Source organism: Drosophila sulfurigaster, chromosome X, assembly GCF_023558435.1.
Source record: "Drosophila sulfurigaster albostrigata strain 15112-1811.04 chromosome X, ASM2355843v2, whole genome shotgun sequence".
Taxonomy (NCBI): domain Eukaryota; kingdom Metazoa; phylum Arthropoda; class Insecta; order Diptera; family Drosophilidae; genus Drosophila; species Drosophila sulfurigaster.
The window spans coordinates 13,466,722-13,485,846 of record NC_084885.1 but is presented as its reverse complement, the minus strand read 5'-3'; the positions used below and the strand labels follow the sequence as shown (position 1 = coordinate 13,485,846).

General features: G+C 34.1%; 1 protein-coding gene across 4 annotated transcripts in view; it reads right to left on the bottom strand.

Moving 5' to 3' along the window:
* Positions 1-12,614: 12,614 nt before the first annotated feature.
* Positions 12,615-19,125, bottom strand: part of LOC133848512 (carbonic anhydrase-related protein 10) — a 62,463-nt gene continuing 55,952 nt past the window's right edge. The window contains exons 7-11 of one of the 4 annotated variants that reach the window (XM_062284128.1): positions 18,817-18,912; positions 18,517-18,738; positions 14,428-14,611; positions 13,490-13,549; positions 12,615-13,437 (exon numbers count right to left, since the gene is read on the bottom strand). In XM_062284128.1, the coding sequence (XP_062140112.1) occupies positions 13,527-13,549; positions 14,428-14,611; positions 18,517-18,738; positions 18,817-18,912 (525 nt within the window). In that variant the 3' untranslated portion in view covers positions 12,615-13,437; positions 13,490-13,526. Of the gene's footprint in view, positions 13,550-14,427; positions 14,612-18,516; positions 18,739-18,816; positions 18,913-19,125 lie in introns of all 4 variants that reach the window. The other 3 variants (XM_062284127.1, XM_062284125.1, XM_062284129.1) reach the window with 3 other exon arrangements.

Here is a 19,125-nt window from a genome sequence, read left to right as displayed (position 1 = left end):
AAGCAACAATATTGTTTGGCAAATATCTTGTGGGGCATTTTGCTGGGGTCACCTATTATTACCTATCTTCCAGCTGACTCTGAGGCTACTTTAACACAAACTAGATTTTTGTATTCACTAGTTTTCAATTGAGGTTGCTCTTATCTATCAGTTGTGCTGCTGTCATGTAATAGGACTTGCTTATTGATTTTGAAACTATCTCTTAATTTGTGACAGCTGTCGAGCGCGAATGGCTGACGTTTTTAATTTCATGGTCAAACAGACTCTCTATATTGCAGCAGTGCGGCACTCAAATGATTTGGTTTCATCAGATGCCCTCGATGATGATGATGACGTTCTGGAACCATGCATACGACTCGTTTGCTTTTTAGCTTACCTCAAACCTTTTGCCCAACTCCAATCGGATTACAATCGCTGTGCAAATGTCGCGCAGCCAAAAAAAAAAAGCAGAGAAAAACCAAAGCAAAAACAGAGCAGAAATCACCGGAAAAGGGATAACCTACTACAGTTCAATTTTGCTACAGACCAAAAAAACATCGAGTGTTGATAATACCTGACTGTTATATACCAGATTTATTTTCGATAAAGTTGAGGAAACCAACAATTTTAAATTATATTCATCAACTTTGGTTGAAGCAAAACTGATAAAAAAAGATCGAGATCTCATCAGTTTATGCTGACGATGTATGAACTTATGCTATCTAATTTATATTATACCCCTTTATTCAATTAGTAATTGGTATAAAAACCAACGGAAAAAATGAAATAGACAAAAGTGTAAATCAACATTGAACGAATTTTGAATTCACTTCTATTTACTCAAGAAGACATCTCTTCTCAAATTGCATGATTAAAATTTAAAAAATATAATTGCTTTGCATCTACTTCTTGTTTTATTCATGGCATATTTTTTAATTTTTTACTAGATATAGAAGATTTGAAACTAAAAGCAGTTTGAAAAGTTTTGTTAATTCCAAAATTTGTATTTGATATTCACAGTAATTTTTATGTATAAATGATGTTTAAAATTGTTGTTGCATGCAATCGCTTTTTACATCTTCGTTAATATTGATGGTCAGATCTATTTTTACAGAAATGTGTAAAATAATAATAAAATTGCAAGATAACTTTGATGTATGGTAACAGTATAGAAATTGTTTATACAAATTGCGCAAAGTTTTCGCAGTAATGAAAGCGGATTGTCCAGTTGCAGTAAATGCAGATCAACCGCCATTGATTGTTGGTCAAAAATGAGACAAGCAAATTGCAGATATGAAAATTGCACACTAAAATAACGAAATAAGAAACCAACAAAACAAACAAAAAAAAAAATGCCTGTGATGAGAAGGGGATGAGCTGGCAAAGCACACTCGATGGCCAGGTGTTTCTGGTTAGTGTGCAAGCAGCAGCCGGTCAATAGCCAAAAACTCTGTACGGCGTTATATGGCGTTACTGAATCTGGCAATGATTATTGAAGGTGGTGAGCGAGAGAGAGGTGAGCAGAGTGGTGGACGAGAGGAGATAGGAGAGGTGGCGGTGGCAATGGCAATACCTGCAGGTCACTCGGCAGCCGGATGTTAACGACAGCAGTTGCAGGATGCGACCAGACAGTGGCACAAAAGAGGAAATTAAAATATGCAGACACAAAACCGCGCGTTTTGAATTTTGGCGCGATTTTTGGTTACGTCTTTGCATACATTTCCGAGTGCCAAGGGGCAACAATGACCCATGCCTACACACACACAGCTGCCCCGTTGTCCTGTTATCCTCTCTCCTCTGCTCTCTCTCTCTCTCTCTCTCTCTCACTCTCAAGCCAAACCATGAATCATCAAAATATGCAAATTTTGACCGGGCCACGTTAACTCACGCTCTGTGCTCCATGCTCCCTGCTGCAAGCTTCATGCTCGATGCTCCATACTCAGCTCGTGTGGTGGGTCCAGCTGGGGTTGGGAGGGTGAGGGGGTCGCTCATACCATGAAATTAGTAGCAGTAAATAACGCTGTCAGTCGCTGGTGGGCGCAATACAAACACGGTCCTGGGAACAGCGCGCGTTGGACGTGGCTCCGAGAGTCCGAGCACGAGTCCGAAGTCATTGCCGCCGGCTGCTGGCTGCTGGAATTTATACTTATGCCCATGCCATGCTCTCCCCAGTTCCCATAAGAGAAGCTATCGAGATTCGGCTGTTGCGCTTCTTCTACTCGAACATACATATACATATATATTCATATCCAAAACGCCAGAGGTTGCTACTAGCATTAACGACAGCAGAAGAGGGTATTATATAGTAGTATATGTTAGCTTGTAAGTATGTAATCGGGAGAGGGAAACAACAACAGCAGCAACACCAACAGCAACAACAACGGCAAGCGGATCGCTTCTGTGCATGCGGCAAAAGCGATTTATGCGCTGCCAGATAGAAATCGATTGAACTTCAGTCGCCGCATCCGTTCGTTCGTGCAGCGCAATATTCTGAATTCTGCTTCAACTTTGACCGCCCCGAACCGCCCCGCCAACCTCATGTTTAGATTGAATGTTAACTGCACTTATGACAATGAACAAGACACCTCGCCATAACAATACACTACACCTCTGCCCCCCGGGGCTGGCCATGCCGGGCCAAGAACGTGTCACATTAGAGGGAACATTCTCGTTGCAGTTGCAGCTCCAGCTCATATGCGAGATGTAACAATTGGCCACCCAATGCCACATTTGCCCTGCACCGTTCCATGCAACATGACACCCAAAGCATTTGACAGTTATGAGTATAATTTTTAATTGACCTTTTACATTGCCAATTATATACAATACTTTCGAATTTTTTTATTTTTCATGGAGAGAAGATATCCAAGATTAAATTGTGAAGAAAAACCGAAGCTTATCAAAAATTTAAAGTTTACAGAGATTTTCATTACTTCAATTCAGAAAGAAATTCCACAAAAAAAAAATGGAAATATCCAAATGACACAAATAGATTTATGTAAAATCAAGAAGTTAGGTTTAAATCAAAAATGAAGTTATTAACGATAAAAGATCTATAAATCGCTTTATTAACAATGAATTGCAATCTCTTTCACTATATTTACATGATATACGGTTCATAGCAGATTACAAAATATTTGAATTTTATTTTTAAGAGCTGCACAAAATTATTTTTATAAAAAGGGCATCGATGTATTATCGAGGAGTTAAACCCATCAGGAATATAAAGCTTATGAATCAAATATATTAAGAGATAGATATATTTTACAGTATAAAATTACCCCTTCATTTAAATCACTCCAATATATTTTTTATTCTAATTGAAAATAGGTTTCTCTGTGATAGTTTAAGAGTTATTATAAATTCTATAGATTCCAAAACATGATTTAATATAAAAGTAATTAAAATAAATCTGATTACAATAAGATTTCGATTTAAAAAAATGTAAGTCAATAACTTATTATTCACGACTTACCTACAATATTTAAATCAATCATTATTTCAAATGACCAAGAGAAATAGAGAAATTCAATTTGCTCGATACGCAGGTGTTGGTCAATAGGCAATACATAGACGAATGAATCTGAATCTGTTGGTCACTTGCCAGCCGGATGTTAGCAGCAGTAGTCGCAGGATGCGACCAGACAATGGCACAAAAGAGGAAATTAAAATATGCAGACACAAAACCGCGTGTTTTGACTTTTGGCGCGATTTTTGGTTTCGTCTTTGCATACATTTCCGAGTTGGACGACTGCAGTCTAGCCATAAAATGACACTCTCTAAGGGACATAGTAGTCTCTTCAGTTCTTCAGTTTCAACAGGAGGGAACACAATTATTCGATATGATTATAGAATTCACATTTTTCACTTCTACAACAAAATGTTCAATGTAGCATAGTCCATAGTTCATGGTGAAAGTGACCTTGTAGTTCAATTGAGTTAATTGATAAAATTGGCCAATGCAATCCTTGTAATACAAAAAAGTTGCAAAATATGAATTTGGCTGATTGTTACTTAGTTTACACGATTTGCCTGTGGAACAGTGCAGAAAGACATTTACGTCACGCCGATTATGCTATTATGTACGGTTTGGTGCTCGCCTGGTATTTCGGTCGCTCTGAATCAATAAAATATGTTCTGCTAATATTTGGCTGCTTTTCTTGATCAATTAGTATTGAATTTGTTCAGAATACATGCAATTTTCTTATAATTGACTAGGCTCACAGAAGTAATTAAATTTTATGGAAACACATAAAGATTGGGAGGAGCTCTTCACAATTTTCTATTTTGTTATTAATATACGACTCATCATTTTTTGTAGCATATTTTGAGGCTGATCTTATTTATTTCGAAACTTTATTTGTAACTGACTATAGCTCGACAAGATATAAAAAGATTCCTGAAAAACTGAAACTTACGTGTGTTTGTTGCTGCTGAAAATGTAAATTTTTTAAAAGCTTATTTTTGTCATTTCAAAACTGTTTCACAGATATATATTCTTTCTCTCGTTGAAATGCGCTGGAATCATTGCACTCACATATAATGAACTCGTATATGGTTATTAATTTGTACAGCAAAGGATCGCATACCGGTATACATTCTTTTTGATGGTAACGAGTACGTTACAAAATACGTGGCAATTTGTGTAATCACTCAATCATTTATTTAAATATCGGTTTTTACACATCAGCAAATCACCACTATTCATTTGGCAGCAAACGTAAATGTCATCAACTCATTTAAAATATTATTTTTGCAACAATTTGATGTGCCCATTTTGAAACAATTTAAGTAAATACTCGTATCCCCAAATGGCAAATGCCCAACGCCGCATCGTTTTATTATGAGTATTTATTTACGAAGTAAAACTCGCATGTAAAATTGTAAACCAAATGAGCGACTGTCAATGTCAATCGTGGCGCTGATTTTTGTATTTTATTTATTTATTTTTCCTTTTTTTTTGTTTTGTATGTAGGCCTCAGACGTAGCCTTTAACCACTGGACCAGCGCCCGCACTCTTGCCGAGACCTTTGTCCATGCCCTAGTGCATGGACATATAATTGATTTGGCAATCAATCGCAAATACAGCAATATATATAGTAGCATATGGGCTGATGCTTCTCTTCTGCTGATTTGAAATACATGTCAGTAACACGCCAACAGATACCGTCTGCTATCGCCATAGCCACTGGCTCTGCGGCTGAATCTGAGGCAGGGGCAGAGGTCGAGGCTGAAGCTGAGGCTGAGAGAAGGGCTATGCCAATACGACAACCAACACATTGGCGTCAAAGTGTGAAATGAAAACAGAGCGGAAACCGAAACGCGCTACAATATGTAAATTTGCAGAAGCATCGCGGCAACCTCGGTGGTAATGCCAACAGAGACAGCGATGGTTGGCGGTGGAGTTAGCGTTGGCGTTGGCAGATTTGGATGCAGAGGCGGGGACGTAGGTGGAGGCTACACAAGGTGGCTTAACCACAAGGCGGAGCTTTGTAATGTGCGGAAATTAATACAATCGGCTAATTCCAATGATAAGCTATGCTATACCATGTAAAATTATAACAAGCAATCAATAGTCTTTACTTATTATATGGAAGAAGTTTCATTGTACCTCATAATGTAATTCTAAATTAATGTTATTATAAAGAATAAATTTAATTATCTATATAAGTATTTCTCAATAAAATTACAATAATAAAATAAAGATGCTATGTTATATAATCTATTTGAATATTATTTCAATTTCTAAATTACAATTTAATTTAGCAACAACGCTCTATTTAAATATTTACAAATTATAATTACAATAAAAAAATAAATGAATAATATAATTTATTTGATATTATTTCAATTTCTAAATTAGCCTCCAATGTTATATACAATTAGAATTATAATATGTAAGTAAATAAGCTAGATACTTTTTCTTAAATATTTCTGACTTAAAGTTAGAATAAATGAATAATTAAACTAAATACATTTTATTGATATAGTTAATTATTTATTTGTAGTTCTTTATAGTTTATTTTCTTTTTTTTTAGTTATATAGTTATTTGTTTAATTATAGTGAAAAGTAGGAACCGATCGCTAAATAATTTACTTGCTCGTAGTTAATCTAGTTAGTTATCTTCATGCTTTGCTTGTTAGGTTTCATTGACAACTGGGTATTTTCAGAATATCAATATTATTAAAAATGAAAGCTCGGGCAGAGCATATTATGTAAATGATTATAAGCTATCGCATGTTACGCATTATATTGTGATAATCGCAAACTGGGCTAAGCTGATGTCTATTTTGCTGCCGCAGTATTGGCAAAATTTGTAATTAGTCGCCGGTCCAATGTAGCATAACACTGAAAGGACAACAACACTGAAAACAACGACGACTGCGGTGGCCGTCAACCGCTGACACCAACCGAGTAGCAACGAAATGACCGATGAGCCAGCCGCAACTAACACACTCACACACTCATGCACCACGCCCAACGCACACGCACACACATACACATCATGACTTATTCTAAATGCTGTCAGTGGAAAGCTTGTCGCATGTGCTATTGCTGTTGCTGTTGCTGTTGCTGTTGGCTCTATCAACTGGCCAATGTTGACGCTGCTAAGTAGCGGAACATGAGGTCGCCTGTAATTATGTGAGTGTTGCAACTTAATTGCAATTGTGTGCAACTGACGGTAGCCAGAATAATAAATTCATCTATGCACTCGCTCATCAACAACCAACCAACCAACAGAAGGGCTTTGACACACACACACACACACAAACTACACACACACTACTCAATTAGATCTATTGAGCAGGCTCAGCTGCGCGCATCACAAAGTTCACTGCTGTAAGCTGCGGATCGTGTTGGCAGTTTATTTATCAGATCCTAAAGTCAACTGCAGCTGCAACAAGCAGATTTTACGCCTCAGATGCGAGAGTCAAACAAAGATACATATATTTGTACATACTCGTAGGTCCTATTTTTTGCATAGATAAATATAATAATATATAAATATGCTGAATATATGGACATTAAAAAACTAGTAATAAAACTACAGTGAGAGTGCTCGACTGTGAGATACACGCTACCCATTTTGAATAATATCAAAAATATACCAATATTATACCGCTAAGACTACATTTGGTTACATTTAGTATATTGATATAGCACTACATTCAAAATATACGCTAAAGTGCGAAATATACCAAATCCTCAGCCAAAGCAACTTCGACAATTTTTATCTGAACGCAACTAAACTTTTAGGAATCATAAAAACTGTAGGTAATAGTGTATGTTCTCAAATAAAGTCTAGCTTCAAAATTACGCTTGTTGATTTATTATTTTAACATTTTGAAGGTGAAATGTAATGTAATGTATTATTTGTTATTTTAGTAATCAACACCACGTCAAATAAAATAATAAATAATACAACAAATCATGTACTATATAATAAAAATATTAGTTTTCTCATGAGTAAAATAATCACATTAAAATGTCAGAGAAACCTGCTTTTAATAAGTTTTATTTGCTTGTAAGTTACAATAAACTTTAATATATAATGTAACACATATTCAAATAAACAAATGATTGGATATAGATATTTAAAAGAAATATTCACTCCTTGTATGCAGTTTTAGGCTAACAGTGTTAACTTTAAACTAAGTTGACATATAGATTTATTGGTTGTAGCTTAACTTTCCTAAATTTCTATCTCTACCATTACTTATATTACGAAGCTACGATATTTTTACACACATGGTTATCCTTTGTGTTCTGTTCCGTGCATTCGCAGTGACTTCGATATATGCAAATAGAGAGACACATCTGTGAGCACTGTGAGCCAGCTGAGGTGTTTTATATAACCCCTCAAATATTTCTGTCTGCCTTCTGTCTGTCTGTCTGTCTGTGCGCAACACGCGCACTTGTATTATTTAAATGATTTATTGTCACAAAATTGTCATTATTAAATATGTTGCTGATGCCGTTGTGCTTGTTTCTGTCTGCTGTGCTGTGCTGTGCTTTGCATTTTATTGTAATATGATTTACAGCTGACCACGACAACAACGGTTAGGACATGTCACGCCCATAAACTCATCAAAAGCATTCGGACACTTTAGTCATGCAATTTATATTAACTGAACTTCGCAAAATATGTTTAATTCAATTTATTTCACACATAATTAATATTTACATTATGTACAAAAAGCACACGACTGAGAGCTGAGGCAAGAAATATGTACTTATTAGTAAAATATATTTTTTTGCTTTTTTTTATGCTGGAATGTTGCAACAATGATTTTTACCTATTACGAAGGGCGGCTCTGATATATATTAAGTTTATTAATGTATTCCTATGCAAGTTTTCTGATTTCTCTAATTTTCTTTCAACAAACACCCTTATTAATAATACTTATTTTCCTGCAATTTGCACAAATAAAGTTTATTACTTTAAAGTAATGTTTCATTTTTTTTTCTTTCAACTTCAATTGACATTTATTTCTTGAGGCTACATTGCCAAATATCACTTTCTAAAATCAAGAAAATGCACCTACAAATTGTGATTCTAAAATAAGACGACTTCACAATGAAATTATAATAACTTAGAACATTAAATCAAGTAAGTAAAGTAGTTTATCGCAGTAAAGACAAAAAAAAAACAACAAAATATAATGCAATATTTTTTAATTTTATATTAAGATTTGTGATCCTCAAATAATAAAATAGTTTTCATAAAAAGAACTTCTTCTTATATCAAATGTTCTTGAAAACAAGAATTTCTCAGACGTCTTAAGGTTAATGCTCTTTTAGATTAAATTGCTTAGTACTAAGAACAAAATCTCCATCAGTGTAACAATTATGCAATTGGTATATTTTATATTTATATTAAATATATTGAGATTTCATTTTTTATTACAAAGTTTTCAGTTGCGAGGATTTGAAAGCGAGAATCGAAATATATGTTAGAGTTGCACAAAGCTTCAGCTGTGCCCATAAATGCTAGCAAATAAATTAAAGGCATGTTAAACACATTGTACACATAAAAATATAAAATGTCAGGTCTGACATGAATAGCGCGTCTCCCCTCGCCTCATTCTCCCCCCTCATACTCCCAACAGACGGTGTATGGTCAGGTCAATCGAGTGCTATTCGGACGGCAGCCATAACAACCAACCTGCCAATTCATCAGGTTACTTCATCCGGCGGTCAGGGCGTACAGTTTACCGCAAATCAATAGCCGCCCTCGATTACCCCGCAGCATTGCAATTCGATGTGACATTTGTACATTGCGAAAATTGTAATTTCAAGATTACTCAACTTGATTGCCAGATAAACGTTAAATGTTCTTTTTTTCAGCAAGAAGCATTTAATTTGAATTTCATCAAAATGTTTAACGAATTTGTTTTACTGCAGATGCTTAGATATGTATTGGATTTTCTGTTACTCAATAACAATAACTAAATATGCATAGTTTTTCCAGTTTGATACAACATAATTATTGACATATCATAAAGAAGGGTTTCAGCAGCTTTGTGGCTATTTAAAATTGCGCAAGATACTTATTTGGTGAATGTGTTCAGGCATACGTATTAGAGCATTATCTGGACTGCAGCAGGGAAAGTTTTTTGCACTCGCTTTGTTGTAAAATTTAATTCATGCATATAACGGAATTAAAACCAATTTACGCGGCGGGCACATAAATAAATTCCATTTCAAATGTATTAATTTGAGTCAGCATTTTTATTGGCAAATCCCTTGGTGTGTTAAAATTTTTGTCCTCTACACACATGCACAAAATATATAAATATATATGTATGTGTATGAAAAACATAAAACATAAATAATGCATATATTTACACAAATTATTTTATGATTTCATGAGTGCAACCGAACAACAACTCACGCCCAACTCACGGCCAATTGAATAAAAAACACACAACACAACACATGAGTCAAAAACAGACACAGAGTGTGTCCGACTGCAATTTACACGGTAGTTGGACGAAAATATAAAGCTCCTTAAATTTGAGAAGTGACAAAACCTCTCGAGAACATTATTCTTTAACTCCATTATGACAGTAATTTAGCATCTCATATTCAACTTATTAAAGTATTTTATAGTATGACCCAAAGTCAATTCTTTCATGGTAAAATTTGATATTATGTAATTATCATTTTCATTTTTTTATTTTATTAAGATTCTACAATTAACTGTTTGTATAGCTCTTTTAATTTTGAACTTTTCATTTTATTAAAATTCCTTAACCATATTTTTGAATGTCAAATCTCAAAATCAAATTTTTTCATAGTAAAATTTAAAATTATATATTTAAATTACAATTATTTAGTTTTATTTTTCATCTTATTAAAATTCTAAATCCAATTGTTGAAGCTCTTTTAATTTGTGTGTTTTCATTTTAATAAAATTCTAAAACCAATTTTAATAGCTGTTGCTCTAGCTCAGATTGCTGCAATTATTTAATAATATGTGTTTATGCTCGGTTATTGAAAAGTAATCATATTCCTCTGCATTTCATGTGCCGGGTATTAAAAACGTAATTTGAGGTTTTTTTATTTGGGGAATACTTTTCGGCAACTTTTAGCGCTAAAACGCAAAACTTCAATTTTTGGCAATAATAAAACATAATACATACGATAACGATTCTATTAAAACATGAATTAAAATAGGAATAACTGGTTTTTAATATTTTAATATTTAAAATGATATTAAATTATTTCGCTGCTACCGATGAAGAGACGAGAAAATTATTGTGTTGAATTAAAAATGAGGATTGAAACAATACAAATAATTGTTCATATTTGGAGGCTCAACTTAACACTTAAAAAATGTTGCTTAAATTTAAAGTTCTAACAACTTGCGATGCGAACTTTCAGCTACCAATTTTTAGTGTGTAAGAAATGTGTTGACTTTGAGTAAGTGATGGGCATGAGCATAGCTTCAACCATACGATAACAGAGTCAGGTTAATCTCATATCTCTGTCGTCATTGGATAAGAAAAAAACCAATCTTCACCTAGGCCTAATCCTAAGCATTGGCTAAGCATAGCTATGGTTAGAGATGCCACATCATTGCATCGACATTATCGCCATCGATAGTCATAAGTGTATGTATTTGGATTTTCGAGCATGAGACAAGCGTCAAGCGCCATCGTCTGAGAGTTGTGTGCCGTTGATGGTCGCAACTGGCGAGGAGGACACAGCCAAGTCTGGCACTTAAATTGACGGCGAGGCACGTAGAGTAGAATGGGACTGACGTTGTCTGGCTGTCTCCGTTGTCGGATAGTCTCTGTGTGTGTGTGTGTGTGTGTGTGTGTGTGTGTGTGTGTTGTGTGTTGTCGTTTCCTCGTTCTCGGAAGCCGTTAGTGGAGGCGTTCATAGTAGCGAATTCAATAAAACCCAATAAAGATTCATGGAGGCGGGTGTTAACATACCCACACACACTTGGACGGACGCCCCCTTAAGTTAATTATATTTATTTTTGTTTTTAAAGTCAATTTTTGAAGTTAAGTGTAATTTAGATTTAAAGCGTAATAACGTGCAGTTCTTAACGTTTGCTTTGGCATCTTGTCGGTGGTGCTTGGGGGACATTGAAATCAATTTTCGTGTTTGTCATAGCGTTCACTAAAGAAAAAAAGTAATTTTCAACGTTAAATATTGAAAATGATTTTTGAAAAGGTCACTCACGCATATATTTTAAGCTGCAGGATACGCTAATGCCGAAAGGAAAATACAAAATTACACTCACAATTTTGAAAAAATTAATTGTATAATTTATATTATTTTAAACTTTGTTTCAAATCAACTTACTTCATTTTGACTTCAATTTAAAATTAAGAAGATTTTCACACTGCACTTCAAGTGTTTTGCATTAAATTAATGGAAAGGCTTTATAGCTCAAACAGATTTCTGTTACTTTCAAAGTTATTAGCAGCTCTTCGTTTTTATACCCACTACTTAAAGGAAAGAGTGGTATTTTAACTGTGTGCCTGCAGGCAAAGTATGCTAGTATATTTTGTACTCTATGCTATATTTTAAGTGCTGTGATATACCAAAATACCAAATATAACCTTCGGTATACTTTTGTTTTTATGCAGTTTATTAATTAGGCATAATATTCAGTATATTTGGTATATTAATACTATAAGAATAATACGGCACTGTTTTTCTTTTATTCATTGCTATCTTTCTTACTTGTTATATATACTACATATGTAATTGCACAGAATAACTAACATATACGAGCATATGAAAATTAATCTCACTTTGGATCACTATAGTGAGAGGAAGCAACAGTAATTTTAATTTTAACATTTTTCCATTCATGAAATAAGAACATAATCTTCAATTTCAAGACGACCAATTTAGAATTTTTGCTGAATTTTGACGTTGAATTAAAAATCTTGGTTCAATTTTGACATCACATAATCACGACTCAAGATGTTTTTTTTTTTAATTAAGCACACTTTGCTGTAAAGATTTCTTTAAAAATAAATAGTTGAGAAGCACAATAAGGGCATAACACACATTTCCGACAAGTCTTTTTGCCAGTTAAACATAATATACTTACGCAAGAAGCTGTGATCTAATAAAAATACCTGGGTTTTCATTCAATACTTATATTTTAATTATTAATTCACCATCTTTTGTAATTTTTGTTTTCTGGAAAGTTTAATTCCATTGCTTCTATGTATAATATATATATATATATGTATATATTATGGCTATGATCATCGAAAATTAAGAATGCTACAAACTTGCCGAGCTATATGTAAGAACAGAAAGCAATAGAATATATTAAGACTAGGTGTTTTTGTTTTTGGGAGATTTTGTTATTTATTACATATTTCAATATATTTTGATTTCAAACCTCATTATTCTAAACAAGAACTTTGAGTCTATTCGCTTGATCACACACTAATTTTGACAACTCCTGAAAGTGATTGTTAAATGTATCCTTTATCGATATCTCCTAATCCGCCCCTGGATTGGTGGTGGGAAAGGGGTTCAAAATTGTGACTTTCATTAGATTAACGCCAAATTTATTGTTATGACTACACACAAAAAACGAAAAAAAAACTCGGCAACGTATGATCTGTGTTTTGTTTTTCCTTTTTTCATTTTTTGTTTTTATACAGTACCTTCCATTTACAATATGCAAATTCCATATAATTGTATCGAATTATAAGTAAAAAAATTAAACAAAAACAAAAAAAAATTGGTAATAATAACAACACTTCCACAAGCCACATAGACTTGATTGACAAAAAAAATTATTCACATTTAATGCTAGTTTATTAGTAGAGTATTTGTTTTCCATATGCCTGGGTATAGCTATATTTTCTTATTTCATTTTCCATTTTTGCTATGCTGCGCCACTTTTCGCCATTTCTGGGTCTTTTTTCGTTTTGCTATTTCTGCAACAATTTCGATCATTGTCAATATAACTGTATATAAGGTTAGTGGAAGCTCCTGTTGCACGCCACACGCTCTACTCACGTCTCGTATTATTTATTGCACGGTTTGTCATTGATCTCTAGTTTTGTTTCCAACTGGTCGCTGCAGGTAATCGAAAGGAGAGAAGAAGACCAAGAACAATTAATTAGATGAAAGTCGTAATTAAATTGTGTGTGTGTTTGCACTTCGAGAGTGCTGTCTTTCACCTAAGTTATTGGACTATTTAATACCCTAACATCAAGTAACCATATTTCTTAAGGGACATAGTCTATCAAGTAAGAAATAATTTGTACAAAATTAAGGGGTAAATGCTAATTAAATTTGTTTTATTTTCGGAGCTGAGAAATATGCTTTTTAATAAATTGTGTGTTGTTCGTGTTAGTTATTTAAGCAAAATATTTGTGAATATATATTTGCGAAATTAAAAATAGCATCAATTTATATTTGTACCCTTTTTATAAATCATTTAACTAATGTTTCTTTTTAACAACAAATTTTGTATGTGTTGCTGCAAGAAGGCTTCACAATTTTTAGTTTTATTCCAGGTTTATCCTATATTTTTATAATAAGTTCATGAATTGTTTTTCATTAAAATTATATATAATATAAACGTGAGAGATAAAGAGAGAGGGATAGAACCTAAAAAACTTCGTTTTCTGACGTTGCATTTTTCTTTTGCAGTGATGCTTAATATTCAATCGATATTTCGATAAAGTTTTTTTATAGAAACATAAAATAAAGAAATAATTCTATTAGATTACAGACGCTAACCATGTTATTTTAGATTTAACATTCCAAACTTTGATTAAGTATTTTGAAAATTATAAAATAATTTTTGCGTCAACAGTCTGGAATATTATTTGAAGATGATGTTTTTTTTTTAAACAATTTGTTAAGCTGAATATTTGATGGTATTGCTAATCTTAATGTCGCAAGTGTATAAAATATTATGCTCTCTGCGATTTGCATCGCCGACTTACCTTTATAATAGACCTCACGGTACATGGTGGGACAGGCAGTTTTGCCATTTGTTTTCGTCGCTTTGAAGTCAATGTTTGTTCGAATCGGTCGATGCAGAAGCGGCTGTGGTGGTCGATAGTTGTTCCCTAATGGTGCTTTTGGATGGTCGGGACTTCCCTGCATTAAGCGACGCAGAGCATGCAACTGCAAAATAATGAAGAAAGCAAAGGGCAAAACATTTTATTATAATCTTATTATGTTTCGATATAAAGACTTGTTCATGACAAGAAATATTGCAAGCGTGAAGCACTTGCTAACCCATTTTTAAAGTACACAAAGAAAACTTAGCAACTGATATTTAATTATGAATAAAATCAATATTCTTTGTATAATTAATTGAATTAAGAAAAAAACTAAATTTTAAATGTATCTTATTATTTTTTTTATTCTAATTATTATAATATTAATTTCCTATTCCTGTATGCATCTTACAACTGTATTATTTAAAATATTGTAACGATGTATACAATAAGTAAAAATTGATAAATTAAAGATAAAAGCAATACTATGCGAATTCTATGGAATACTAAATGTGAAACACAGTTGAAGAACAAGAAATCATGTTAAATATAGGTAAAGCTAAAATCAAAATGGCCAACAAAGTGTCCAACCAAAGTTTCCACCTTTTGGTATACATTATAGAGCGTAATGTTACCGCAATTCGAGTCCTGTCAGATTATACATTTGCCTTGTCCACCTATCTACGTTCTAATAATTAGATTTTCGCAATTATCTTCAAGGGAAACACTCAAACCGCATAATTTGAGGCCAGCAAAAACCAAAAAAATTAGATGACCGGCCATACAATGTTTGCACATTGCTTGCTTTTGTGTGTCGCTTGTTTTATTAACTAATTTCATTAAAGTTTTAAATTAAGTTTTTTTCTCGAGTTGCAGAAGCACAAAAAAAAACAACGAAAACGTAAACGACAAGAGAAATAATAACAAAGTGGTGGCTACTAGTATAAGCTATGGCCGCTTTTTTTGTTCTGTGTTCTTTTATTTTGGAGAGCGAGCTAAAAACACGAATGTAATACAAATGTTTATTAAGTACAAAGCCGTAATAAAGACGCCAACATGCACGTCTTGCTGGGAGAAGGGCTTGGCTGACTGCTGGCTGGCTGCCTCCGGGATGGAACGAAGGGTTGAACAAGGAATAAAGATGGAGGCCGTCGGCATACATGTAAACAATGTAAACTGCGGAGATAAAGTGAGCGAGGCGTTGCCACACACACAGACACAGAGTTGGACAGGGACATGCACATGCACATGGTTACTCCAATAAGCGAGGCAAACTCCAGAGGAGCAAAAAGCAGAAGGACGCCAGTCCAGTCAGACTCATAAAAACGGCAACGAGAGCGCAATGGCACCCATGAGTACATGGCTGTAACTTGCGGCAACCCCAGAAGCTAAGAGCAAAGCGACGGCGATAGCAGAGAGGTTTGCGATGGGGCGATGGGGATGAGCACGAGGATTAGACAGACATTGCAACGACGATGTAATTTAGGGGCTGCATGGCATCGGCGAAGGCTTCAACTCGGAACTCGTGTGGCTCCGTACACTGCACTGCACCTTGCGAGCCAAACATAATTTACCAAATTAAAGTAACACCGGAAGGAAAAGTGCGAAACGTTTTTCTAGTCTATCGACGGAGTCAGCCAGCAACTTTCTGTGCGATTGTGTCTGTGTGTCTGTGTGTGTGGTCTAATCAGAAATGGCAATTAACTCATTAAATTTGTCGCCGTTGAGCAGTAATCACTTCTCGAAGAAACAGCCAATTCAGCTGTCTGCATATCTTAATCCTATAGGAACAATGTCATCAAACAATTAACTGTGTGCACAAGCGTATTTTATTAAATACAGTAGAATCCGGTTATAACGACTCCGCTGTCCGTCCGGTTATTGCGACGAAAAGTCGATGGCTTGGTTGGTCCCCATACAAGGGGAAAGGGCCTCCGCTTAGTACGTCTCCGCTTTTAGCGACAAACCGCTTATACCGACGAAATTTTTCACAATTCAACCGGATAATGGGATGAAAAAAAAAATACAGCGAAATAATGCTAACAATTTTAAGTATCAAACGACGCTGTCATAAATGTATGCATTTATCAGTGATTGGCACTCTTGCTTGTGTGCGTAGGAGCGACACGAAGGTTCTTACATTCTCACTACTCTTTGTTAGTTTTAGCTGACGCCTTAGCTTATGCTAAATAACATGCAGGTATACGATTTATTATAGAAAGACCATGCTATTAAAAATTAATTTGTTTTATCTAAAAAACCTATTACGAACATGGCAACCATAATAAAAAAACAAAACAAAAATTAATTTTGCTCCTTTCGGTTAGTACGTCTTCTGGGTATAACGCCGTAAGATCGTCGGTCGGTAAAAATCGTTATAACCAGAATCTACTGTATGTTATATATAACGGAGATGGGGGCTAGTTGATAGACTCTATCGGTATCGGTTGAATAGGCACTAAGCTATGGGTATCATCAGTCGTGAGAAGATCATCAGTGAAAAGAAGAAGAACATCAGTTGTGAGAAGTAAATCATCAATAAGAAAAAGTGAAGCAGCAGTCGTAAGAAGTAGATAATTAGTCCTCAAAAGTAGAACAGTAGCAGCAACAGCAATCAGTCCTGACGAAGTAATTTGTCAGCAGGATGCAAATTTAAGTTTAAGTTTAATTAAAATGTACTTTTGCCTCACATATTAGATTATCAAATCTTATTATACCAAGTGTTATTATAGCAATTCGCGGCTCTGTTAAACTACGAAAGCACTTAGCTTGAACAAATTTAATGCACTTATTTTTCATCATAGTAATAATCTAGTAACGGTCTAAAGTGCGTACCTTACTTTGTTTTGCAAAAAAAAACAGTAATAAGTAAGTAATAAGGAACACTCTTAAAGTAGTCGACAGTTAAATACCCTCAAATTTATATATAATATGTTATGTCATATGAAGCATGCTTATTTTATACAAAAATATAATACAAATTTAATGAATACTCTTTAAACTCTGTACCACAACATTCATCGTTCTTATTACTTTGGCTTATTATGCGCTTAATTTTTGTCAACGAAGGCGGTTTACTACATCAAATTTAAAATGCAGTTAATCGGCTTACGCTAGACATATTAAATTGAGGTAACGGTAATCAGCAACTGAATACATTTTTAATATTTCGAGCTTTCTTGTTAGTAGCAACAAAGATATTTACTAAATGTTTTTCTAAAGTAGTTACGTGTTTCAAAAGTGTACCAAGAAGTAATATTGTGGGCACTATTTTACAAGCCAATTAAATTTGTTCATAGCAAATGCGTTTTATCTAATCGTTAACATCTGTCATTTTAAATTGACACGATGCACTTCAGTTTAAAAAACTTGTTAATAAAATTGTAAAAAACAGGCATATAATATATAAACAAAATGTCAATTTTATTTCTCAATAACATTTGTTAAGAATTACTACTTTTCAAAATAGTTTGCAATTTGGTTCATATACATACGCCTATGTGCGTCAGTCGCTGAGGATAAACTCGTTTATTTACTTGTATATTTACATATATTTTTTGAGAATACTTATATGAATGAATACTTCAAAATCACCAAATTGAGGACGATACTGATAATTTCGTGCCTATTGACTTGCAAATGCCAACTGATACCGATAGGGTCTATCGCCTAGTCTCCACGTCTGTTACATAACTTCATCTCCCTTTATTCGTGTAACATTCTGTATAAGTATGTAAATAAATTACCTCTAGAAGAACTTTCTAAGCATAGTACTATAAGGCTACATGAAATGTAAGAAACTACTATATTTCATCCAACTTAATAATAAGAATATGAATAACTCCTTTAGAATAGCTTATTTTTTTTTAATTTGTTCAATAAACATAATTATATATTTCATTTTTAAATAAAAAATAATAAAAACTAAAAATATGTGGTTATTGAAATATTTGTTCCTTTAAGGTGTATTCCTTATTGATTATGATTATATTATTAAAAGCAGTTTGACAAGGAAGATGTATCTCTTACCTGTTGCTTTGTTATGTAGATTGGTTTGTTGAGGACCACCCAGGTGACAGTTTCGTGGCAAGCCGGCGCCGTTGTTGAGCCATCGTAGGTCATGTAGTGGTCCGTATCGGGGAGAAGTCCGCGAATCGAGAGACGTTTGACGAATGCCTCATCGCCGCCATAACGAATGCGATCCAATTGATCGGTAAGCATACGCAGCTCCGGATTGGATAGATCGCCCAACTGGGAATGCGAATGCGAATGCGAATAGGATGTGATAGGAATTATAATAATAATGATTATATATATGTTATTTATTACCTGCAACAATATGGAGATGCCAACGATGCCCTGGGCACGATTCAAGGCATCGGAGAAGTTTGCATATAACTGTGAATTATATCCGAATATTTGTATCTGAAAAATACGAGATGGCAATAAACAGAATTAAAAGAGATGGAGGTGATAAAGATATTCATAGGTAGAGTTGGGGCATATAATATCCTCTTCAGAATTCTATTTGTTCTCATGGTCAACTTTATGCTTGCTCAATTCAAGCCCAAAAATATATACATACATATGCATGTATGTCCTCTGTTGTATATATTTAGAACGTAGTCAACGTACTTG